This window comes from Acytostelium subglobosum (assembly GCF_000787575.1).
Source record: "Acytostelium subglobosum LB1 DNA, scaffold: scaffold8, whole genome shotgun sequence".
NCBI classification, from domain to species: Eukaryota; Evosea; class Eumycetozoa; order Acytosteliales; family Acytosteliaceae; genus Acytostelium; species Acytostelium subglobosum.
The window spans coordinates 1,115,448-1,138,431 of NW_012236525.1; the positions used below are offsets into that span (position 1 = coordinate 1,115,448).

The following is a 22,984-nucleotide window of genomic DNA, read 5'->3' on the forward strand; positions in this document are numbered from 1 at the left end:
AATCAATCAAACGATCATTCATTGAGCTCTTGGAAGTGACAATGCGTAGCGGTAACAATCTGGATGTTTGGCAGCCAAGATGTCCAAGCACTCTGTTGTTATTCGACCACCCTTGCGAACCAAGAACCCGAGTACCTACACAAGGGAGAGAGATATATTAGTAAAGGCTGGACACACATTGATCAACTCCACTACTTGCCCTTTGATTGCCCATCTCTGATGCTCTTTTCATCAGGTTTGGTAAGCTGTCGGGACGGACCAGAATGTCGACACTCTCGAGGAAGTCCAATGTGGGAGAGTTGGAGGAGTTAGTCCTGGTCATATGGTTAAGTACAGCGACTGATGGCGACCACACGCCAACCTGGTTGGGATACACCATGTCATAGATGCGCTGATAAAGATCGACAAAGTTGTGCGTGATCATATTGTCCAGAGATGTCTGCTTGCCATAATAACTATTAACCAGATTTCCACAGGCCAGCAATGCATGTACAAGGTCTTGGCGACCATAATATAATGCTGAGCTCAAGTGTATCCAAGAGGGGAGGAGCAGTCTGTTCTCAACGATGCAGTTGATCATKSCAACATTACTGTTTTGAATGAATTGTGACTCCTCCATTCGACCAACATGTCGTTGTGCCCCATGGTTCAGAAGCAACTTGACGACATTCGGGTCGCCAGACAAGATGGCATTGCCCACTGCATTTGAGGGGCGGAGAGAGAACTTGGGATACAATGAGTAGAAGTACTCGATGATTGAGATGTGCCCGTATCTGGCCGCACAATTGATCGCGCGAATGGCCCAGTGTCGCGGTCTTCCCATCACGCCCCACAGGTGCTGTACCATGTCCATGTGACCACGCTCGATGGCGATGCGAAACGCCGCGCCCAGCCCACCCCTGATGGTGAATGGGTACAGTCCAAGGAATCGCTTGGCAATCTCCATGTCTTTGCGCGAGACAGCGTTGATCATTGCCTTCTTGCTGAATGGAAATCCCATGGCGATCATGGCCTCGATGACTTGGTGATCAGAGGTGTTGTCCAGCGCGTGTATCGTGTTGAAGCTCTTGGGCGTGAGTGCAAACATCATGCTGAACGTGTCGATGTTGCAGTGTCGACACAGTTGTTGGATCATGTGCGGGCGGTATGTAAACTCTTCGCGTGTGATCAATCCTTCGCGCACCTTTATCTTTAACAAGTCGTGGTAACGGAATCTTATGATTGACCATGTTTGAATGTTTCGATATCCATAAGCAGCCAGTCCCAAATGTTTATGTATCTCACGAATTTGAGCCACTATCTGTTTCCTCAAGTACACATTCCTGATCAGATGTCTAAATATATCTCCCAAGTCCTTGTCCTTGTCGTTGGACGACCTTGTTGTTGTTGTCCTGTCCATTCCTATTCCCTGTTTTGTTGTTATTAATAATATTATTATTATTATGTTAATGTTGTGATTGATGAGCTTGTTTGTAAGTTTGATGTGTTTTGAGTGTTTTTTTGATTGATTGATAGTGATCAAAATTGGAAGTTGTCAGTCTTGTGTAGCCAAACTAATCAAACACACACACACCAGACTTCAGATTGTAGACTACCACATTTAATGTGGCTGATTGGTGTTTAATAGTTGTTTCCCTGTCACACACACATCAACTACATCCATCACTGGCTGGCTGAATGAACGCAGACTGAGCGAGTGATGGATGAGTCGAACCTGCCTCATTCATTCATTGGTCATTCATTCATTCATTCATTCATTCATTCATTCATTACTACTAACTTACAATTAATTAACTTTTACTTTTAACTTTATAATATATATAATATTATATGTATGATGGATGATCAAATACCTACAATAACGACAACGACAATAAATGACACTGGTAAAGGTGAAATTGAACTCGAACCAACAAATCCAAATCGATCATATAATTATAGGAATACAATTGGAACGTCAGATATTCGAAGGATTAGGAATCAGACGCTGCGTGAACGTGCAGGCAGACCCCGCCCTCCACAAAACCTGCGATCACAACCATTCAACATCCGTCTAGTCTACGCCAAGAACAACAATGCCCCCGGCTCACTGCTCATCAAGAAGCACAATGAGTACACAAACAAGCAGACGGGCCAGACCAAGCTGTTCCGCACGTGGAAGGAGGTCAAGGCGATCTGGTTCAACTGGCATCAGCTAAAGACGATCGGGCTGTACAAGGCCGCGCTGTTTGAGCTGATCGGCACTTTCCTGCTCGTGTACCTATCGCTCTCGATCATCATTGGCATGATCAACTACTTCTCGTTCTCCAGGGAGTTCAACGATGACCTGCCTCCTGGTCCACTGCCACTCAATCACTTTGTAATCAACTGGCGAATAACATTCTCCATTGGACTACTACACTCTATCTTCATCGGCTTCCTCATCCTCGCCTTTGCCCCGGCAAGTGGAGCGCACCTCAACCCGACCGTCACTCTCACAACCATGTTCTGTGGATACATACCTTGTAAGTTCGTCGCGGCACAGGCATGCTGAGATGATGTGTATACTTACTAATCAATCAATCTCATCTATCAATCAATATAGTGTGCAAGGGAGTAGTATATATGATAGCGCAGTTTGCTGGAGCTATATTGGCATGTGCATTCTTGTATGCGACTGTACCTTTGTTTGTGTTGGAGAGGACGCATATGGCTGCTTGCGACTTTGGCGGTGACCTTAATGATGGACGTACATTGGGCATTGAGGCATTGCTCACATTTGTCAATCTGTTCATATCATTCACTACTGCCATTGATCCTAGACAGAGTGAGGCACTTGGTATCATAACATGTGCATTCATCGTCAGCACCACCATTGGAGTAACACAAATCATTGCCGGTGGATATGCCTTCACCTATGCCGGACCAGGTTACAACATGGCCAGATGTCTAGGTCCAGCATTAATTATGGGTTATTTTCACAGTATGTACAAATATCATTGAACTGACTGACTTGGCTCACTCACTGATCCATTCATTCAATTATTCAATCATTTAGAACTATGGGTATTCTTTGTTGCACAGGGTATTGCAGCACTTATAACAGGTGTTATATTCTTGTTCAATCCACCATTCACAACTATTCATTCTGAACCAATTGAACAGGCTAGTGACGATGAAGAACAGACCAGACGTCAAAGTATATCGGCTATACCAGAGACTGAAGGAGGGCCAAGCCACATCTAGATATATCATTCAATCAATCAATCAATAAATCCCGAGTTGTCTTTATTGCAAACTAGTATCCAGATGGATGTAACTCATTCGAGTACTTGCCTTTGACTTTTTTCATTGTTGTGTCCAAGTTGATTGATTGACAGGATTGTATTGTTAATGATGAGATGACCTAGGTCAAAATTAAGATTATTTCTTGATTTGGACCGAGATGACGAAGAGATCCAAGACAAGTCTAGAGCCCCCACATCTTGGATGAAACACAACCCATTCGTCCCAGGGGACTAAACAAGATTGACTTGTGTGAGTGAATGAATCATTAAAAAATTAATTTAAAATATCATAAAGGTGGGTTTCAAGTTCATTCAAAAGTCATAAAGTTCATGACCAAGGAAGGAAGGAAGTAAGTCGACAACAGATACAGATTCATTCATTCATTCATTCATACATACATACACACAACTATTTTATTATATTACACATATTATATCATTATTATTTATTCATTATTCAATACAAACATTAAGTTATGCCAGATATTGGACCATTTGACTTTGGCTCAATCGAGAGCGATGCACTCGATAGAGATACAGAGAAACTTAGAAATATATTGTTGGATAGTATAAAGGTGTTGGAGAAGAATGGTAGTAAACATATTGAGATTGTAAAGGATATCCTGATGGATATTCAACCAAGTGAGAGAGATCGCACCGCAATGGATGCATACTTGCAAAAGATATCGGCACTTAGCAATGACGATGCGTTGGCCATCTCAAGAATACTAAGCCACTCACTCAATCTTGCCAACGTTGCCGAGCAGCATCATCTTGTGCGCTCTGTACGTGAGGCCAATGTCAATGGTGAAGAGTTGATGTTCTCTTGCGAGCATACACTCAAGTCTCTATTGGCTAATGGTGTATCACCTGACGCCATATACAGTAAGTAGAGTTGATTGATTGCTTGATTGATTGATTGATTGAATGGACATTCACTAACATGTTTACTACTACATGTAGAGGCACTCACTGAACAATCGATTGAGTTGGTGTTGACAGCTCATCCAACACAAATGATGAGAAGGACATTGATCTCCAAGAACAACAAGATCTCAGAGGCACTACTAGAGTATGTGTTATCAAGTCAATCAATGTTTGAGGCGTCCATTCAAACAAACATACTTACCCTTGCCCCCTTTGTATAGACTCGAGAAACAATTGACAGACTATGAGAGAGCGGAATGGGAGGAGGAGTTAAAGCGTGAGGTCAGTGGATCTTGGTTGACGGATGAGATTCGTCGTAAGAAGCCAACACCAGAGGAGGAGGCACAGGGTGGTTTCTCAATCTTGGAGCAGAACCTCTGGCAGACAATGCCAAGATTCATTAGGATCTTGGACCGCGTCGTCAAGAAGTACACGGGCAAATCGCTGCCACTGGGCTTTGTCAACATCCGCTTTGGATCCTGGTGTGGAGGTGATCGTGATGGAAACGATAACGTCACGGCTGAGGTCACTCAACAGGTGTGCTATTTCTCCCGCTGGATCGCTGCCACCCTCTTCTACCGTGACATTGACGCCCTGCTCTTTGATCTGTCCATGGTCAAGAAGACCGACGACCTGGCTAAGGAGGCTGCCGAGGCCAACGAGCGTCGTCACCACATCAAGTTAAAGTCTATACTCACACTCTACAAGGAGTTTAGAGAGGGCATCCCCGAGAAGGAGGCCTACCGTATTGTGCTCGCTGAGATCAGAGACAAGATGTTGCTGACCAAGAAGAAGTATGAGGACCTCATCTCTGGTGAGACTCCATGCCCTGATGACGTTGTCTACGAGACCACACAAGAGGTCTTGGATCCATTGATCATGTGCTACAACTCATTGGTTGCCGTTGGTGCTACCGAGGTTGCCAATGGTCGTCTGCTTGACATCATTCGTCGTCTGAACTGCTTTGGCCTCACACTGTCCAAGCTGGACCTTCGCCAAGAGTCCACTCGTCACACCGAGGTGTTGGATGCCATCACCACCTACCTGGGCATTGGTTCATACTCTGCATGGGACGAGGAGAAGAGAGTTGAGTTCCTCGTCAAGGAGCTGGAGGGCAAGCGACCACTGATTCCCGTCAACTTCCCTTGCTCGGCAAGAGTGCAAGAGGTGATCAACACCTTCAGAATGGCAGCCACCCTGCCAAAGGAGTCGCTCGGCGCCTACATCATCTCGATGTGCCAGAAGCCATCCGATATCCTTGCCGTGGAGCTTCTCCAGAAGGAGGTTGGCAACCCCTCACCACAGCGAGTCGTTCCACTCTTTGAAATGATTGACGATCTTGAGCGCGCACCAACGACCATGGAGGCTCTGTTCAGCATCCCATGGTACATCAAGCGAATCAATGGCGCTCAGGAGATCATGCTTGGCTACTCAGACAGTGCCAAGGATGCTGGACGTCTCACCTCTGCATGGCAGCTGTACAAATCGCAGTCGATCCTCTCCAAGCTCTCTGAGAAGCACGGCGTCAAGCTGACCTTGTTCCACGGACGTGGTGGTACGGTTGGCAGAGGAGGCGCCCCCACCTACCTGGCCATCCAGTCCCAGCCAGGTGGCTCAATCAATGGCCGTCTGAGAGTCACCGAGCAGGGTGAGATGATTACAGCTCATTATGGACAGCCAGGCATGGCCCTCAGAACACTCGAGGTCTACACAACGGCCACACTGCAACAGACACTCTTGCCACCAGGCCCTCCCAAGGCCAAGTGGGCCGAGATCATGGACCACCTCTCTGCAACGTCGAGCAAGAAGTACCGCTCGGTGGTGAGAGAGAACCAGAACTTTGTACGATACTTTAGAGCCTCGACGCCAGAGCGTGAGTTGGCTCATCTCAACATTGGCAGCAGACCACAGAAGCGTAATATCAGCGGAGGAATCGAGTCACTCCGTGCCATCCCATGGGTATTCTCCTTTACCCAGACCAGACTGATCCTGCCCGCGTGGCTCGGTGTGGCCGACGCCCTCAAGGAGGCCAAGAAGCAGGGTTGGATGGAGGATCTGCAGCAGATGTACAAGGAGTGGCCATTCTTCTCGACGACGATCGATCTTGTGGAGATGGTTCTCATGAAGACCGACCCCAACATTGCCATGCGCTACAATGATCTGCTGGTGCCATTCGAGTTGCAGCCACTGGGCAAGGAGCTCATCGACCTCCTGAACGAGACAGTGAGCTCGATCCTCGCGCTGACCAACCACGAGACACTCCAACAGGAGAACAAACTATTGCAACACTTTGTAGCAATTCGTAGAGCCTACATCGATCCCATCAACTACATTCAAGCAGAGATCCTCAGACGTTTGAGATCACAACATGTTGATGCATTGGACCCTATCCTCGTGGACATTTTGATCATCACAATCAATGGTATTTCCGCTGGCATGAGGAACACTGGATAATCCAATGACCTCCTTGGAACATTCGATATTCAATTAATTAATTAAACAACAACAGTTACTACATGTATTGATAACAAGAACTGGGATGGTTACATTTGCCCATTAATTTTTTGATTCTTCCAGGTTTTTGGATTGGGGTCGAGAAGGTCGCTTCCAGGACCTTCCACGTCAACGACACCATTGATTGATCATAATTCAAGAGGTTAGTACAAGTACAACATTATAGTTATAATATAATCATAATCAGTAAATGACAAAGCAAAATGGACAAAAGAGGACAAGAATCTCCTTTAGGATTATGACAATACACGTGATCCGGAAGTGATCGCCAATAACTGTCAATCGTTGGAAGCAAAGTTCACCATAGATCAAATATCAAACAAGATCAAGAATACACAGGCTGCGCAAAGAACTCAACAACTACATCGTAAGTATATATATATTGTAAGTTAGTGATGATGAACACATTGATTGATTGATCGGTCCAAAAGTATTAGTACAACAAGTACAACAACAAGTGCAACAAGTTCAACAAGTACAAGTACAACAACCAATAGTTGTGGATACAAGTAAAAAGAGGACACTTGAAGATTTGGATGAGGAGATCACTCACGTACAGAATTACCTTGTTGTCTTAAAGAAGAAGAGGACTCAATTGTCCAAGCTTAAGGAGTTTGTTTCAAACAATCAATCAGAGTTTGACCAGATCGATCCAAATGAGTTCTTTGTCAACTAAAGAGCTATTACTGGAACTTCAGTAATAATGTACATTCATTGACTTCATTGCCAATTCAATTCAAACAACATCAACAACATAATCACAGAAGAGGAGGATGTGTTGGATGGAGGCTTCAACATAGGCGGGCGGGCGATGTCACACTAGCTACGCAATACGTAGAATTGATTTAAACCTTTCAAAAGCACTCACTGGCAGCAGGCCTGGCTAACAGGCCACTTGGTAGTGTTGCCAACATTGATGGATTTAATTCAGCTGATCAAACTAGTTGATCGCATCAATGTGTGTGTGTGAGTGTGTGGCTACTACATCCATCAATCCTCATCAACAACCACTTTAGTGGTGAGTGTGGCTTGGAGTGGTAGTGATCAGAGTGTGTGGCAGCGAGGATGGTAGTGGCAACATACCTGCTGTTGAGATATATACTACTAATCAAACAGCATCATCAATCAATCAATCAATCAACACTATTTCATTCAAAGGTCATCTGTTGTGTGTTGGAGAGTGGTGGTGGGTGCTCCTCGTCTCTCTCCTACCATCATCAATCAATCAAACAATCAAACAGGTTAAGTAAGTAGGTTAAGTAGGTAAGGTAGATAGGATGGATGGTTGGATGGATGGTAGTTGGTTGAACTTTAATTCTTATATGTAACCTAAATTTACGCAACTCTGACCTTGATCAATGTCCCCATCATCATTAATTCGATAATAAGTTGTTGCTTTGTTTGTTTGTTTGTACACGTAGTGACCCTTACCCTACCCTTACCTCACTCTCTCGCTTCCTAACTTACTACTATACTACTACTACTACTACTGCTACAATTAAGTAAATATTCATTCATTCACTACCTCATTCAATCAATCATTTTAATTAATAATAATTATTTATTTATTTATTTTTTTAGGATTTGGAATAATTCCAGACTAGACTCTCGCTGGTTAAGCGAGAATGAATATCAATGCCTCATGTTATGGAGCAAGCTTTACACAACCAAATTGTCTACAACAACAACTTCAACAACAGCAACAACATCATGGATCATTCAATGATTCACCAAGAATATTAAGACATGATAGTAGTAGAGGTGGATCGACATTCAATCTTCGAAGGAATAATAGTAGTACTTTCAATCTAAATCCAACTAATACAACATCAACTACTACTACAACTACAACAACTACATGCCAAGTTGTTGATCAACAACAATTCCAGAATAATAATATTGATAACATTTATCATGATGATGACCACCATAATGATGATAATAGTGATGATGTAGAGTTGCCGACGACTATTACATCATCGAATAGTATGATACAGTCCGGTATTGGAATGCCAATGATGCCTGATGACAAGGCTGTTGGATCATTGTTTAGAGATTTAAAGGCATTCACCTTCCCTCACCTATTCGACTCGGTATACTCTGATACTAAGGTGGACATTGGCAATCCAATGGTTTGGAATGACATCCCATTGCCACAGGGTATGTATCATATGTTTGGACGTCCAATCAATCAAACTTATTAACATATAATATTAAAACTTTTAGAGGATGACGATGATGATGATGATTGTGATGATCCAACATCACCTAGGAAACAGAAACAGCAACAGCGATCAATCAAACCATCACTGATGGACAGGTTCAGATTGAAACTTCCAGACAAACAAGATGAGATGGATTACATCAATCATCATTTCCATTCACAGATGAACCTACTTCGTGTAAGTTATATGATTGATTGCTTGGAATAGTTCCACTTACTCACTCTTAATCACACAATCAATCGATCAAACAGATAACCAATATGATTGGAATATTTGCAATATGTTATGATGGATTCCAGAATGGATTGAACACTTATGTCGCATTGATACCTGTTAGGATACTATGCTTCGCAATGTTGTTGTTCTCAATCACATTGAGTTTCCTCAAGAACAAGTCATATTACCAGCGATCCTACGTTCCACTGTTCCTCCTCTCCTTCACAATATTCTTCTTGACATTTGTATTGGAGTTCATTCAAACCTTCCAGACATTGATCCTCTTCCTCTATGGCATACTGCTGATCTCACTATATGCAGTTGGATGTCTGATGTTCCAGTGGCTACTGCTATTCAATGTCATACTCATACTCATATTCATGGTGTCACTGGGTGTCGTGCAGCCACTGACCAGCTCACACATGATCTCCTACTCAATGTACATATTCTTCCTGTTGCTCATGGGCTGCAGTCATCTCTACGTGTTGGAGAAGTACAGGAAACAATCATTCGTCTTTAGCAAGGAGTTGCAGAAGAAGGCCGAAAGACTCAAGTTGGAGAAGGCGCGATCCGACGAGCTGCTCTCCAATATCTTGCCAGACTTTGTCATCAAGATGATACGCGAGCTGCCCGTGCGCAGTCCGGTGCTGGGCTCCGATGGCCAGTTCCCACCACTCATCTCCAAGGACTTCCAGGACTGCACATTGTTGTACTGCGACATTGTCGAGTTCACCAGCTTGGCTTCGCGACTCGAGCCCTCGACGCTGGTGCGACTACTCAACGAAGTGTTTACAGAGTTTGATCGAATTGTCGAAGAGTTCAAATGTGAGAAGATCAAGACTGATGGCGATGCCTATCTCTGTGCTGGAGGACTCACCGTCGAGAATGAACAACATCTCCAGGCTATCATGGATGTTGCCATGTCTATTCTAAAGTCAAACATACTGCGGAACAACTGTTTGAATGCTCCCGTGAGTACACCAATCATCCAATCAATCAAATATGATCAATATACTAATCAATCAAACATGTCAACAGATAAAGATTAGAGTTGGAGTTGCGAGTGGATCAGTGATTGGAGGCGTGATTGGATGTGAGAAGTTTCAGTTTGATGTTTGGGGCGAGGCCATCGCCAAGGCACATACTTTGGAGGAATCTGGACAACCTGGAAAGATACATATTCTAAAGTGTGATTTGGATAAACTCAGGAACATCAATGATTACATCATAGAGGAGAATCCACAGGCACCTTTGAAGGAGCAATCATACTTCCTTACACCATCAACCGAGTTACTTATGCTCGGCTCATCAAACAACAACATCAACAATCAACAACATATACACTCAAACAATCAACAACAGCAACAACAGAATGTTCAAGACGGAAACTATCATCATGTCATATCATTTGGTGAGGTATCCGAGTTGAATCAATCGACTGCATCACTTCAATTGCAAAAGAATCATGCCACTACTACGACCGAGCAACCGAGAAGTATCAGTATGTTGTCAACTTATTGGCAAAGAGCCAAAAAGGCCATCTACGCCGAGGTCTGGCCAAAGTCGGTGGAGAATGCCGGACTGCATGGCGCATCATTGGGCGACGTGGAGATGGGCGACACCTCATCTAAGGAGTTGGCCGACGTCGACAGCCAGTTCAGCGAGTACACGCGCATCAACAAGTGGCTTGTACAATTTGAGAACATGGCAGTGGAGCGCAACTTCCATCGATACGTGATCAACAGCACCATACTGGAGACTCGCTTCTTCTTGTTCATTGGAATGATGCTACATGTCATTTTCTACTTTGATGATTACCTACTCCAATCCGAGCCAGTGCTCAATGCCAAGTTGGTGTATCTGATCATGATGATCGTCTTCATACTGTTCTTTGCGACATCACTCACGCCAACATTTGCCAAGCCCATCCTGTACCACATATTCTTTATCCTACTACTTGTAATGTTCTGTATCTGCACTCTACTGGAACTCATTCGATTGGACAACCCACTGGCACGATCGTCAGTCATCAGAGTCTGCTTCACACTATTCTATGCCAACGTATTCTACTCTCTCAACTTCATCTTTGTAATGCTACTCAATATCTTCATACTTGGTAAGTGGATTGTTGCTATTTTTAGCAATGTCACGTGACATACCAATCTGATCACGTGACATCAGTATTGTCACGTGACCTCAGTAATAATATTTCCTTATACTTACCTTCACTATCTTCACCATAATAGTATGCTTCTTTATCCTGTCAGTATTTGTATCTGGTACTATCCTGGAGCACTTGTATCCCACTGACTACCTTGGTATTATCTTGGTACTGGTCATACAGATATGTGCATCCTACTTGATGAAATTGGGCATGCGCAAGGCCTGGATCACCAAATCCAAGATCAAATTCAAAGGACTGACACTCCAGAAGGAACGTGAGCGTTCTGCCAACCTCCTGGAGAACATTCTAGTAAGTTATAGTCGATCAATGAATCAATCAATCAATCAATCAATCAATCAATCAATCAATCAATCAATCAATCAATCAATCAATCAATCAATCAATCAATCAATCAATATCTAACATCAAATACAGCCAAAGACAATATCCAAACAGTTGATGAAGGGCAGTGGAAATAAGCGAGGCGGAAGGATGATGATGATAGCCCACAACTATGATAATATTGCGATAATGTTTATCAATATTGTTGGATTCGAACAGATGATGATCCCAAGTGGTGGTACAACCCTGTTGTATTACATGAACTACATATTCACTCTGTTTGATGGATTGAGTGCCAAGTACGAGTTGGAGAAGATCAAGACCATTGGAACTACATACATGGTTGTGGCCGGTCTGAAGAAGCGTACTGAAGGACAGTCCGAGCGACATCACCTAGCCAACATGGCCAACATGGCGTTGATGGCCAAGGCATGTGTCAAACATCTCAACGCAGGACTCAATGTACAAGTTGGTATGAGCTATGGATGTTGCGTTGCCGGATGCATTGGAAACCGATCCAAGTTTGATGTCTGGGGAGACACAACCAATGTCGCCTCTCGCATGCAATCATCTGCACCATCTGGCAAGATTCAAGTTACCTCCGAGATTGGATCATTACTATCACCAGAGTTCTTTATTGAAGAACGTGGCATCATCACTGTCAAAGGCAAAGGTGAGATGAATACCTACTACATCACTGGACGCAAACAATCCGACCAAGATCTTCAGGTTGCCCCTACGCCCACACTCGTCTCATCCAAGTATGCCAGCTTCGAAGAAGACTTCTCCAAAGTATGGCCTTGCACCTAAAGTGATACAACATCCAATCAATGAACATGTTCATCTTCAGTCCTTATACATGTACAATTACTGCGAGGGTATGTCTGTGAGGGTATGTTAAGCGAGATTTTGTGAAGATTCACTATTTGATTTTTTTTTATTTAGAATGTGTGGGAGGTGTTCGGTTGTGAGAGGTCCTGTCGACTCTAAGCTCACTCACACACCTCGACTTCACTACCCTGCATGCACTTGTCTAAAGCTTTTACTCAAACACACATACATTCATTCATACATCATTCAACTTCATACTTATATTTATATTTATATATTTATATATAATCACATATTGTCTACAATCAACCTTTAGGTATTTATTGTAGTCATAGTTATATTTAATATATATTTATTTATTTATATATAAACAGAGAAAGAAAGAAAGAAAGAAAAACAAGAAAGCAATGAACAATATGAATATGAATACTATGAGCGGCATGAACAACATGAACATGGGAGGCATGGGCGGCATGAACAACATGGGCGGCCAAGGTGGCATGGGCCAAGGCGGTATGGGTGGTGGCATGGAGGAGGAGGGCTTCAAGGTCTTTGTCGGTCACATCCCACTCAACATGACAGAGCAGGAGATTGGTGAGATCTTCGAGAAGTACGGAGAGATCCTCGATATCTCAATCATCAAGGACAAGCGTTCAAACATCTCTAAGGGTATATATAGTTTCTCGTCATCTCAAACTCCCCGCCTAACAAACTCATTGCTAACATACACACATTCATACTCGTTATAGGATGTGCATTCATTACCTTTGCCACAAAGGATGTGGCCGATGTCGCCATGAACACCACCAACTCGTCAATGACATTCTTGGGAGATGTATGATTCAAACTCACTCGCAGACCAGGTCAATCAACCAGGATCACTCACAAACATTTAACTGACTCATCTTTGCGCGCGCTCGTCTACCTCTCAATCAATCACAACAAACATTCAAACACGATACATCAACAACAACAGCTCCACAAGCCATTGCAGGTCAAGTACTCGGACAACGAGATTGAGAAGATGGAGAGAAAGCTCTTCATTGGAATGCTCGGTAACGCTGACGAGGAGGCCATCACCGGCACCTTTGGTCAGTTTGGTGCCATTGAGGAGCTCACCATCGTCCGTGAGAAGGATGGCAAGCCAAAGGGATACGGATTCATCAAGTTCCAATCCAGAGAGGAGGCTGAGGAGTGCATCAGACAGCTTGACGGCAAGGCTACCCTTCCCGTAAGTAATCATTTACATGAATCGAATGAACGAACAAAGATGTGATCATATACTTACACTGTAACATACACACAGGGCTCGCTTAACCCAGTGATCGTCAGGTTCGCAGAGACCGAGAGACAGAAGCGCAAGAAGCAACAGCAACAGATGATGACCAACAACAACCAATGGGGTGGTGGTGGTGGTGGCAATGGTTTCTACCAGCCTCAGCAGCAGAAGCCTGTATGTTACCATTACTTCATTCACATCATTCAAACTGTTACTGACACCAAAGCACTCACTCAATAGTTCCCAATGTTTGGTGGATACAACAACCAGATGGGAGGTATGCAACAACCCAAGCAGCATCAACAACAGCAGCAGCAGCAGGACAATGGCTTTGGCAACCCACATTCAAACCCATTCAACAACTCTGGAAGATGTAAGATCTCGGTGGACCCTTGAATATCACATACCATACAGTGATCACTGACAACTCGTTTCACCTTTAAACAATCACTCATCTCTTTAGCTGGCGCTTTCCCAATGATGAAGCCAAGATACCCACGTCAGCAACAGTACAATGACGACCAGGGTCCAGAGTCCAACGACCTCTTTATTTACTATCTGCCACCATCATATGGTGACAACGAGCTTAGAGAACTGTTCCAGTCATTCGGTGAGGTCATCAGCGCCAAGGTCTACATTGACAAGGTTACCCAGCAATCCAAATGTTTTGGTAAGTCCTCCCCCTCATGACCAAGACCAGAAGAGAGTGATCACTTACTAACATATTCTGTCAATCAATCAAAATAGGTTTCGTCAGCTACAACAACACTCAGTCTGCCATCAACGCTATTAACAATATGAATGGATTCCAAATCGAAGGAAAGAAGCTGAAGGTCAACTTCAAGAAAGAGAGAAACTAAATCATTCAATCAATCAAACAATCAATCTATCACTCTCAAGAAAGACAACCATTCAATCTCATTCCAATCAATCAATCATTCATATCTCAGCCACCGCCATGCTTCATCATCAACAAGCCTCACTCACTTAGTCAACCTTGTATCATTATTCCACGCCCGCTCTGCCTGATCTAATCAATATTTATGTATTCCACCATCCATATTTATTTATTAATAATGATAACATCATCATCATCAATATAGGATATCGTATCTTCCCCTTCCCCAACACAGTCAGCCATTCTCTCTCCCCTCCATCCAGACAGCCAAGCCAGCCCTCTAGCCATCTAGCTTCCGACCTCCAACCAATAGCAAACTTCAAGCCTCGCTCGACATCCATATCATCATTCATTCAACTTCCTTTTTTTCCCCAATCGTTATTCATTCATCCAATCACATCTCCTTAGTCCAATCACCCAATAAACAAAGCAGGCATACACCTACCTACACCATCCTAGTATTATTATGATCATCACACAACATGTACAATCCATGTGGATTGATTGATTGGTCTGATATGCATATCAGACCAGACCCTGCCAACTTGCAATGATCAGTTGATAGATTGTATATCTTGACCAGGCTGGCACCTCCTACACCTCCTTCCTCCATTGTATATTACATTAATCACCAAGTATAAGAGCGAGCAGTTAACCGTGATGGAAAGATTGATTGATGATCCCATCAAACTTTGAATTTCGTGATTTTTGTAGTGTAGGACATTTAAAATGATTGGATACTCGAGCCATCAAGTGAGGAGTAGATTTGATTGAACACCATCAATCTAAACAATCCAATGTATGTTATTATAATCACATTCGGCAGAGTGATTGTATTTAAAGACCTTTGGGTTATGATCGTTAAAAGAAATCAGTGTGCAATAAGTAGCAATCTAAAGGCCAAATGACTTAGATCAGCCTTTTGTTGTAGGCCCAAGACGATTGACAACCCCCACAACCCCTCAAACCCTCAACCAACAACAACAATGTTGTTCCCCACTTACCACACTCACCACAACATAACATTACCCACACAACCGAATTGGCAATTCAATGTGTGTTGTTTGTCCAGTGAATTTGAGGTCATCTTGGTGTTGGGGGGTCCAGCCAAACCATGTTTGTTCAACGTTTCTCAAAGTCTCAGATGGGATGCGAGATGGGTTTTAGATCTTCCAAGGTTTGAAATGAGTGTAGACTAGCTGGTCCATTTCCTACTCATGGGCAACTGACCAAATGAAGTGGCCTTTATAAAGAGGGAGAGGTTCCTCAATTGTAGTATATGTACATTATCTGACACACGAATAACTTAAAACACTTATTGACACACATAAAATCATTCTTCGTCTCTTTTGAATAACATTATATATCTAACCTTCAACAAATACATTACATTAATTAATTTGTCATTATTGGATTGTCAATCAATCAATCTATAATATTATTATAATTAATAAATTAATAATTAGGATGATAACATCAAAATTAATTAATAATAATTTTATTTATATATTATTATTTATTAATTTATTACAAATAATAAATGCTCAACAAAGTATGTAATATCGATTCATTTCTTTTCGAAATCCAAAGTCCAAAGTCCATCAATATTAACACCATGTTTAATTATTCCATTATTTGATAGCATGCCATGGCCCTGATTCAGCACAAGGTTTGTTGAGTTGGAGTAATCCCTCGACATGGCCAAATAGTCAGGTACCTAGAGCAGGTGACTTTGTAGAGATTCAATCAGGAATGAATGTATTGTTGGATGTTAGTACTGCATCCTTGGCACAGATTTGGATTTATCCAAATGCCAAATTGATCTTCAGTTCCACCAATGGTCCAATCGAACTAACCACTGGTGGTATAATAATCGAAGGTGGTCTATACATTGGTGATGACAACTGTAGATACAATGGATCAGCCATAATCACACTTACTGGTATCGAAGGTACGTTATGGAACTACTCCAAAAATATTAATTAGTATTAACATTAATATTAATTATTATTATTTTTCATTATTTAGGTGTTGGATATATTGAAAAGAAATATGATATGCTTCAAAAATATATTGGAGTATTGCCAGGTGGAAAGTTGGAATTACATGGTATTTATAGTTATCCAATTCCAACTTGGGTATTCTTGACAAAGACTATAATGCAGAATGATACATTGTTGACATTGAGTCAAGATGTGTCAATGTGGCCAGTGGGTTCCAAGATAGCAATCGGTTCAACAGACTTTGATTACCTGCAATCCGAAGACAATGAGATCATCAAATGCTCCAACTGTGCCAAGAACCAACTGATGCTCAAACAGGGTGTCAAGCACTACCATTACGGCGAGATCACATATGGCGTTGACGAGCGAGCTGAAGTCGGCCTCCTGACCAAGACCATCCTCATCCGAGGCCAGACACAAGACAAGTGCAATGGATCAAAGTTATGCAGCTTCTTTGACTTTGACGGTTTTGGTGGCCACATCAAGGTGATCAAAGGATTTGGATCCGTTCACATTCAAGGTATCGAGGTCACCAAGATGGGCCAACTCTACAATCTTGGCTATTACCCCATTCACTTCCATATGTGTGGAGATGTCGATACTGGAGCATATGCTGCATGGCCTACATTCGTCAAGGATGTGTCAATCCATCATACATTGTCGCGTTGTCTGACCATCCATGGCACGAGCGGATTGATTGTGGTCAACAACTTTGCATTCGATCACTATGGCCATTGTTACTTCTTTGAAGATGGCTCTGAACAAAGGAATTACCTAGACTCTAATGTTGGACTCTTGACCAGGTTTGGCTACATCCTGCCATCTGATCGCTCGCCAGACCTTTGTACCTACCTCACGCCCAAGGACTACAATGGCTACGACCTGTCCCCTATCACATGTGACGCCGTGTCCACTTTCTGGATCACCAATCCCAACAATGTGTTCAAGAACAACATCGCTGGAGGCAGTGCCAAGGCTGGAATCTGGTACCTCTTCTCCGACCATCCAAGCGGGATGTCCACATCCATTTACCCAAACATCTTCCCGCCCTACACTGCATTGGGCGTCTTCTCCAACAACAAGGCACACTCCAACACTGACTCGGGTATGAATGTTGATCAAGCCCAGGTGTTGGCGACAGAGTCAAACTCATCCCCACTGCCAACAATGAGCATGACCTACTCGCGTTACAAGCCAAGGGTCGACCCGACCAACCCCGACTCGGCCATCGCCCCCGCCTTCTTCTACAAGTACGTGGCCTACAAGAATAAGTGGAGAGGACTATGGGCGCGCGGCGGCCAGATCAGCTTCCTGCAGTCACAGTTTGCCGACAATGCGATTGGCGCCACGCTGGCGGCCGAGGGTGTGATGCAGGCCGACCCAGGCACGTGGCAGAGCTTCATTGGCTGCAAGTTCATCGCCGAGACGGACAACATTGGCTCGACATCGAATGGCATCAATGTGTACAAGGGCCGCACCATCCCCGCGTGGCAACAGTTCAACCAGCGTGGCATGGAGCTGTACGACGGCCCTATGAACGTCCAATGGTCCGAGTTCATCAACTACAACTCTGATGGCGTGCGCAACATGTCGGCCATTGGCTTCTTCCTGTACGACTGGTGGAACATGGATCCCAAGTCCAAGTTCCAGGGCGTCAAGTTCACCAACACCAACTCGCGTGTCTTCCACTTGCAGTCGACAGAGGATGGCGTCAAGACTGAAGCCTTCCTGGACATTGACGGATCGGTGACGGGCACGGCTGGCGCGTCGGTCGTGCCAACCTCATCGGGCTACTTTAGCTCGCCACGTTGCGTGCCCAACGATCAGTGGCACATGAGCACATGCTACGAGAAGTTCTCCAACCTGTACATCTACAACATGGACATGGCCAACACCAAGTTCCCAGCGGGCAAGGCAGGCATTCTGATGGTGCGTGACCAGTATAGCAAGGACCGCAGCATGACACTGGCGGGCGTGCCCAACTCCAACCCCACCAACACGTTCATGCCGTTGGTGATGATTGGCCGCTCGTACACGTTGCACTTTGTTCATCCCAGTCCACCCAAGCTGCGTATCCAGATGACCAACTTTGACAAGGGCGACTCGGTGATCGTGGGCATCTGCTACCCAACTTGGGGCGTCAGCTTTGTCGTGGAGCGCAATACCGTGTTCACATGGCACACGTACGTCGCCCCAATGACCAAGGGCAACTCGATCGCCGACGTCAACGCGGACCCCCTGGGCAACACCTGGTTCTACGACTCGAACAGCGGCCTGTTGTTCCTTCGCTTCACTCAGAACAACACGCGTCCATGGAACTACTATTGTCCAAAGGAGGGCTGCGAGTCGCTCAACATTGTCGCGACTGGCTCGGGCTTGGGCACCAACACTGGCGACTGCACCAACGTGTATGGCGCTGGCGGTATGCTGAGCAACATCAGAGAGCAACCACTTGAGCTTGGTGGATGCAATGGTGATCCCACGCTCAAACTTGATCGTTGTAATATCTGTGGTGGCAATGGAACATTATGTGGTGGTGATGGAAGGCCCAACTCAGCCTCAAGCCTAAGTCCCTCGCACTTCACCATCATCATCTCCATCATCCCATCACTATTATTGTTATTTATATTTGTTATTTATTAATATATATATCTTATTATCAATGTCCTTATATCTAAATAAAGTAAAGCGTTTTGTGTTCATCATATTGATCGAGTGTGTGAGGCCTTTTTGATCAGATTTGGAGTGGTGGAGAAAAGTTGAAGGATTCTTGCAGGAGTGGGTCTATCAAGGACTTGTAATACACATAGATACCTACATTCATATACATATACAGATACAACAAGATGGCGACACAGAATGTATTGGATATAAAGTTAAAGAAGATTGATAAGATATATAAACCAGGTGTATGATCAATCGATCAATCAATCAATCATTCAATCAATCACACTCAACTAATCAATCATTCAATCCAATTCATTCAATTAGAATGCAGTATCAGGATATGTAGTGATCAGTACAAAGGAGGATATGTCACATAGTGGTGTTACATTGTCGGTGGAGGGAAGTGTACAGCTTCAACTGAGCTCAAAGAGTGTTGGTCTGTTTGAGGCATTCTACAACTCGCTCAAACCAATCACAATGCTTCACTATACATTCAACGTTGCACCAAGTGGCAAGTTCACGTCAGGTGTCACAGAGATACCATTCGAGTTCAACTTGGAGCCATTGCCAGGTCAGACACTATACGATACCTATCACGGTGTCTTTGTCAACATACAGTACACCATCAAGTGTGATATGAAGAGAGGTATCCTTTCAAAGGACCTTCAAAAGGCTGTGGAGTTTGTCGTCGAGACACAGGTATGTCTAGGCTGGTCTGGTCTGGTGCCCGTCTACTCATCATCATTGCTAACACAACAGGTCCACACACTTCTCATAGACACCAACCCAGTTGCTTGCCAAGGAGACAACACCTGTAAACTTTTTGATCACTCCAGACTCTTTGTCAAACTTTAAGAAGGTATGTTGGAATCATTCCAATCAATCAATCATCACGTCTTACTCACTCACTCACTCATTCGATCAATCAATCAATCAATTAAAGATATCCAAAGCAGATGTACCCAACTTTAGAGTATCTGGACAGCTCAAATCAGCCATTTGTCACATCAATGACGCATTCCAAGGCTATCTGTTGATTGAGTCGGCAGAGGCAGTCATCAGATCAATCGAGTTACAACTTGTTCGTGTAGAGACATGTGGATGTGCTGATGGTTTCGCCAAAGAGTGTAAGTTAGAGTGGATTGATTCATGGGATGGATGGACGTGTGACTCATACATCAAACAACAACAACAACAACATGTACAGTGACAGAGATACAGAACATACAGATTGGAGAAGGTGATATGTGCAGAGGATTGAAGATTCCAATTTGGATGGTGTTCCCAAGACTGTTCACATGTATCACTACAGCTGCCCGCACATTTAAGATTGAGTTTGAGGTCAATCTCGTTATTATGTTGGATGACGGTCATTTGATCACAGAGAATTTCCCAATCAAGTTGATCAGGAATTGATCGATGATCAATCCACCAACATCCATAACAACATCAATCAATCAATCAAACATGTGAGCGACTTTGTCCAATACCACTCAATCCGATTTCAATCACCAACGATGATGACTGGAATAGTTCCAATCAATCTATCAATCAATCATATATTCTTTGTACAACAGCCAAATATCCAACATCTGGCCAGCGCCCCTTCCTGTTGTGTCCAACACCTACCATACCCAACGGCATTGAATAAATCGCATTACAATGAGGTAGAATAGTTGTGTTTGTATTAATCAATCAATCAATCAATGAGAGGAGAAGTTGAGAAATCCATCATGTTTGACAACTTCCCAAGGTAAGAGGTGATGTTGGTATACAATTGGAATGAATATGACTGTCTTACTATTAGCAAACCAAGGACTAAACTATCAAAGTGAATCTTACTTACAGTGTTTGTCAAAGTAGTCACCTGGAGGATAAGGGGAATGCTCCACGATGTAGTTCTCCTTTCCCTTCTTCTTCAGATCACCATCATTAATTCTGAATGCCGATGCAACAGTGGACCAATCAATTTCACGACGAAATATCATAGCTGAATGAGTGTCAGAGTCTTTGAGGAATACTCTGACTTGTGCATCTCTGTCATCAGTTGGAGGATGGACTTGAGGATGAGCAAGATTGAATAAACGACTGATATTATAAGATACCAACTGCTCAAAAGTGGAGCGTCTTATAGTTAATCCATCTATGTTACAATTTGTTATTGATATTGTATCCATGTCATAGAAGGAAAGACCAAGGTACTCTACTAGTTGAGCAGGCGTTGTTTCATTTCTTTGAATTAAAGGTTCGGAAGATGCCATTAAGTTGTTAACAACCTCAAGATATATAATGTCAAATATGAAGTGAAGTATTTATGTACAACAACAAACTTAAGAAAAAAAGAAAAATCAAGATAGTATGATTTATTATTATTATTTATCAGACTGAGGAGGTGGAAAAGATAATATTAAAATCAACAATTATTGGTTCGAGGTAGTTACCATCACCGGCAACTTTGACATGTGGCCAAATAAACTCTAATTTTGAAACAAGGAAGCGAGAGAACTGTTGACAGTTGGACCTATAGCTCCAGATCGGACCATTTCCTCGTACAAACTCTGAGAACCAGTTTTCATTGACAGCTTTGCCAAGTTCAAAAGCCCATTTGTTTGGACTATGATGATAGATATTCTTGATCTTCCCCAATAGGAAATGGTCAATCATCTTATCCATATGGGAGGATAGATGACCATGGAGGGGTATGACCTCCTTTCTTTCATCTGCTGTCATGTGGAGCATAAGGCCCCTTGGAGTTCCACTTGAAGATTCCCCTGCAACATCTATTAATAGAGCATAATGGGCGAGATTGAATTCTATTTCCAAAGATTGAGTATATTTACTACCTGAACGAAAACGAAGAAGATAGACGTCTCCTACTCTTAATGGATCAACAATGGTATTAGGATAAAAATATTGAATATTCATTTTATATATCTCTATTAAATTTTTATATAAAAATAACTATTCATTGTTTGTTCAACTAAGGACAAAGGTCTCTATTTTATTTGAAGATTATTAGTTTTTTTATAAAGTTTAGATACACTTCAAAATTTTTTTTTAAATCTTGGAACACATGAAAATAATAAATGGAACTTCTATTGGTTGTTTAGAGAATAAATAAAACTTCTGAGATTCCTAAATATCTCAGAGTTATAATCTCCAAGGAAGGGTCAAACTTGTTCCAAAGTTTCATTCCAAGAATAATTGTAACATCCTAGACACCAATAGATATTTGATCAATAAAATGGAAAAAAGACTTAAGTGTGGGGTTTCACCACAAAACTAAAAATAAATTGGTCATTGATCATTCAATGAGAGTCTGGATGATTCAGGAGTCTGGAGAGGGTACATCCTCATGATCCAAGATGTAACCCAGATTATTATTTGATAAAGGTATTTTCGAGCTTAAGGATCACTACTCTTTTTTTTATTAAAGTCAATGGTCAATCATTTATAGTCTTACCATCCAATTCATTCAAATCAAATATCTATCTATAAAAATAATGAATAGTATAATATCCTTATTATTGTTGTCCATTACAATCTCAATTGTAAATGCAAATACTGGAACAATACAATCATCCAGCTTATTTAATACAATATCAAACAATATATTGATTAGAGATGTCCATCAACAATGTACTGATGATAT

General features: G+C 42.8%; 8 protein-coding genes across 8 annotated transcripts; 6 read left to right on the plus strand and 2 right to left on the minus strand.

The window, feature by feature from the left end:
• Positions 1-157: 157 nt before the first annotated feature.
• SAMD00019534_048330 (hypothetical protein) lies at positions 158-1,135 on the minus strand (the record flags this gene model as incomplete). The annotated part of the gene is made up of 2 exons (XM_012900323.1): positions 158-519; positions 592-1,135. 2 exons carry the CDS (start codon positions 1,133-1,135, stop codon positions 158-160), a joined length of 906 nt encoding a protein of 301 aa, XP_012755777.1.
• A 699-nt stretch (positions 1,136-1,834) lies between these two features.
• Positions 1,835-3,222, plus strand: SAMD00019534_048340 (hypothetical protein; the record flags this gene model as incomplete). The annotated part of the gene is made up of 3 exons (XM_012900324.1): positions 1,835-2,504; positions 2,585-2,962; positions 3,038-3,222. Coding segments are annotated over 3 exons (1,233 nt in total), but the record flags the coding sequence as incomplete, so codon positions are not given.
• Positions 3,223-3,742: 520 nt separating this feature from the next.
• SAMD00019534_048350 (hypothetical protein) lies at positions 3,743-6,647 on the plus strand (the record flags this gene model as incomplete). Its single annotated transcript, XM_012900325.1, has 3 exons — positions 3,743-4,151; positions 4,230-4,338; positions 4,415-6,647. 3 exons carry the CDS (start codon positions 3,743-3,745, stop codon positions 6,645-6,647), a joined length of 2,751 nt encoding a protein of 916 aa, XP_012755779.1.
• A 2,048-nt stretch (positions 6,648-8,695) lies between these two features.
• SAMD00019534_048360 (hypothetical protein) lies at positions 8,696-12,644 on the plus strand (the record flags this gene model as incomplete). Its single annotated transcript, XM_012900326.1, has 8 exons — positions 8,696-8,867; positions 8,934-9,109; positions 9,184-10,119; positions 10,187-11,264; positions 11,395-11,621; positions 11,748-12,415; positions 12,505-12,532; positions 12,600-12,644. The coding sequence occupies 8 exons, from the start codon at positions 8,696-8,698 to the stop codon at positions 12,642-12,644; spliced, it is 3,330 nt and encodes a 1,109-aa protein (XP_012755780.1).
• Positions 12,645-12,916: 272 nt separating this feature from the next.
• On the plus strand, positions 12,917-14,624 carry SAMD00019534_048370 (hypothetical protein; the record flags this gene model as incomplete). The annotated part of the gene is made up of 7 exons (XM_012900327.1): positions 12,917-13,154; positions 13,235-13,320; positions 13,462-13,716; positions 13,792-13,938; positions 14,005-14,137; positions 14,228-14,434; positions 14,512-14,624. 7 exons carry the CDS (start codon positions 12,917-12,919, stop codon positions 14,622-14,624), a joined length of 1,179 nt encoding a protein of 392 aa, XP_012755781.1.
• Positions 14,625-16,285: 1,661 nt separating this feature from the next.
• Positions 16,286-19,308, plus strand: SAMD00019534_048380 (hypothetical protein; the record flags this gene model as incomplete). Its single annotated transcript, XM_012900328.1, has 2 exons — positions 16,286-16,613; positions 16,691-19,308. Coding segments are annotated over 2 exons (2,946 nt in total), but the record flags the coding sequence as incomplete, so codon positions are not given.
• Positions 19,309-19,511: 203 nt separating this feature from the next.
• SAMD00019534_048390 (hypothetical protein) lies at positions 19,512-20,748 on the plus strand (the record flags this gene model as incomplete). The annotated part of the gene is made up of 5 exons (XM_012900329.1): positions 19,512-19,574; positions 19,657-20,031; positions 20,111-20,191; positions 20,276-20,459; positions 20,540-20,748. 5 exons carry the CDS (start codon positions 19,512-19,514, stop codon positions 20,746-20,748), a joined length of 912 nt encoding a protein of 303 aa, XP_012755783.1.
• A 969-nt stretch (positions 20,749-21,717) lies between these two features.
• On the minus strand, positions 21,718-22,143 carry SAMD00019534_048400 (hypothetical protein; the record flags this gene model as incomplete). The annotated part of the gene is made up of 1 exon (XM_012900330.1): positions 21,718-22,143. A coding segment is annotated over one exon (426 nt), but the record flags the coding sequence as incomplete, so codon positions are not given.
• Between the last annotated feature and the right edge of the window lie 841 nt (positions 22,144-22,984).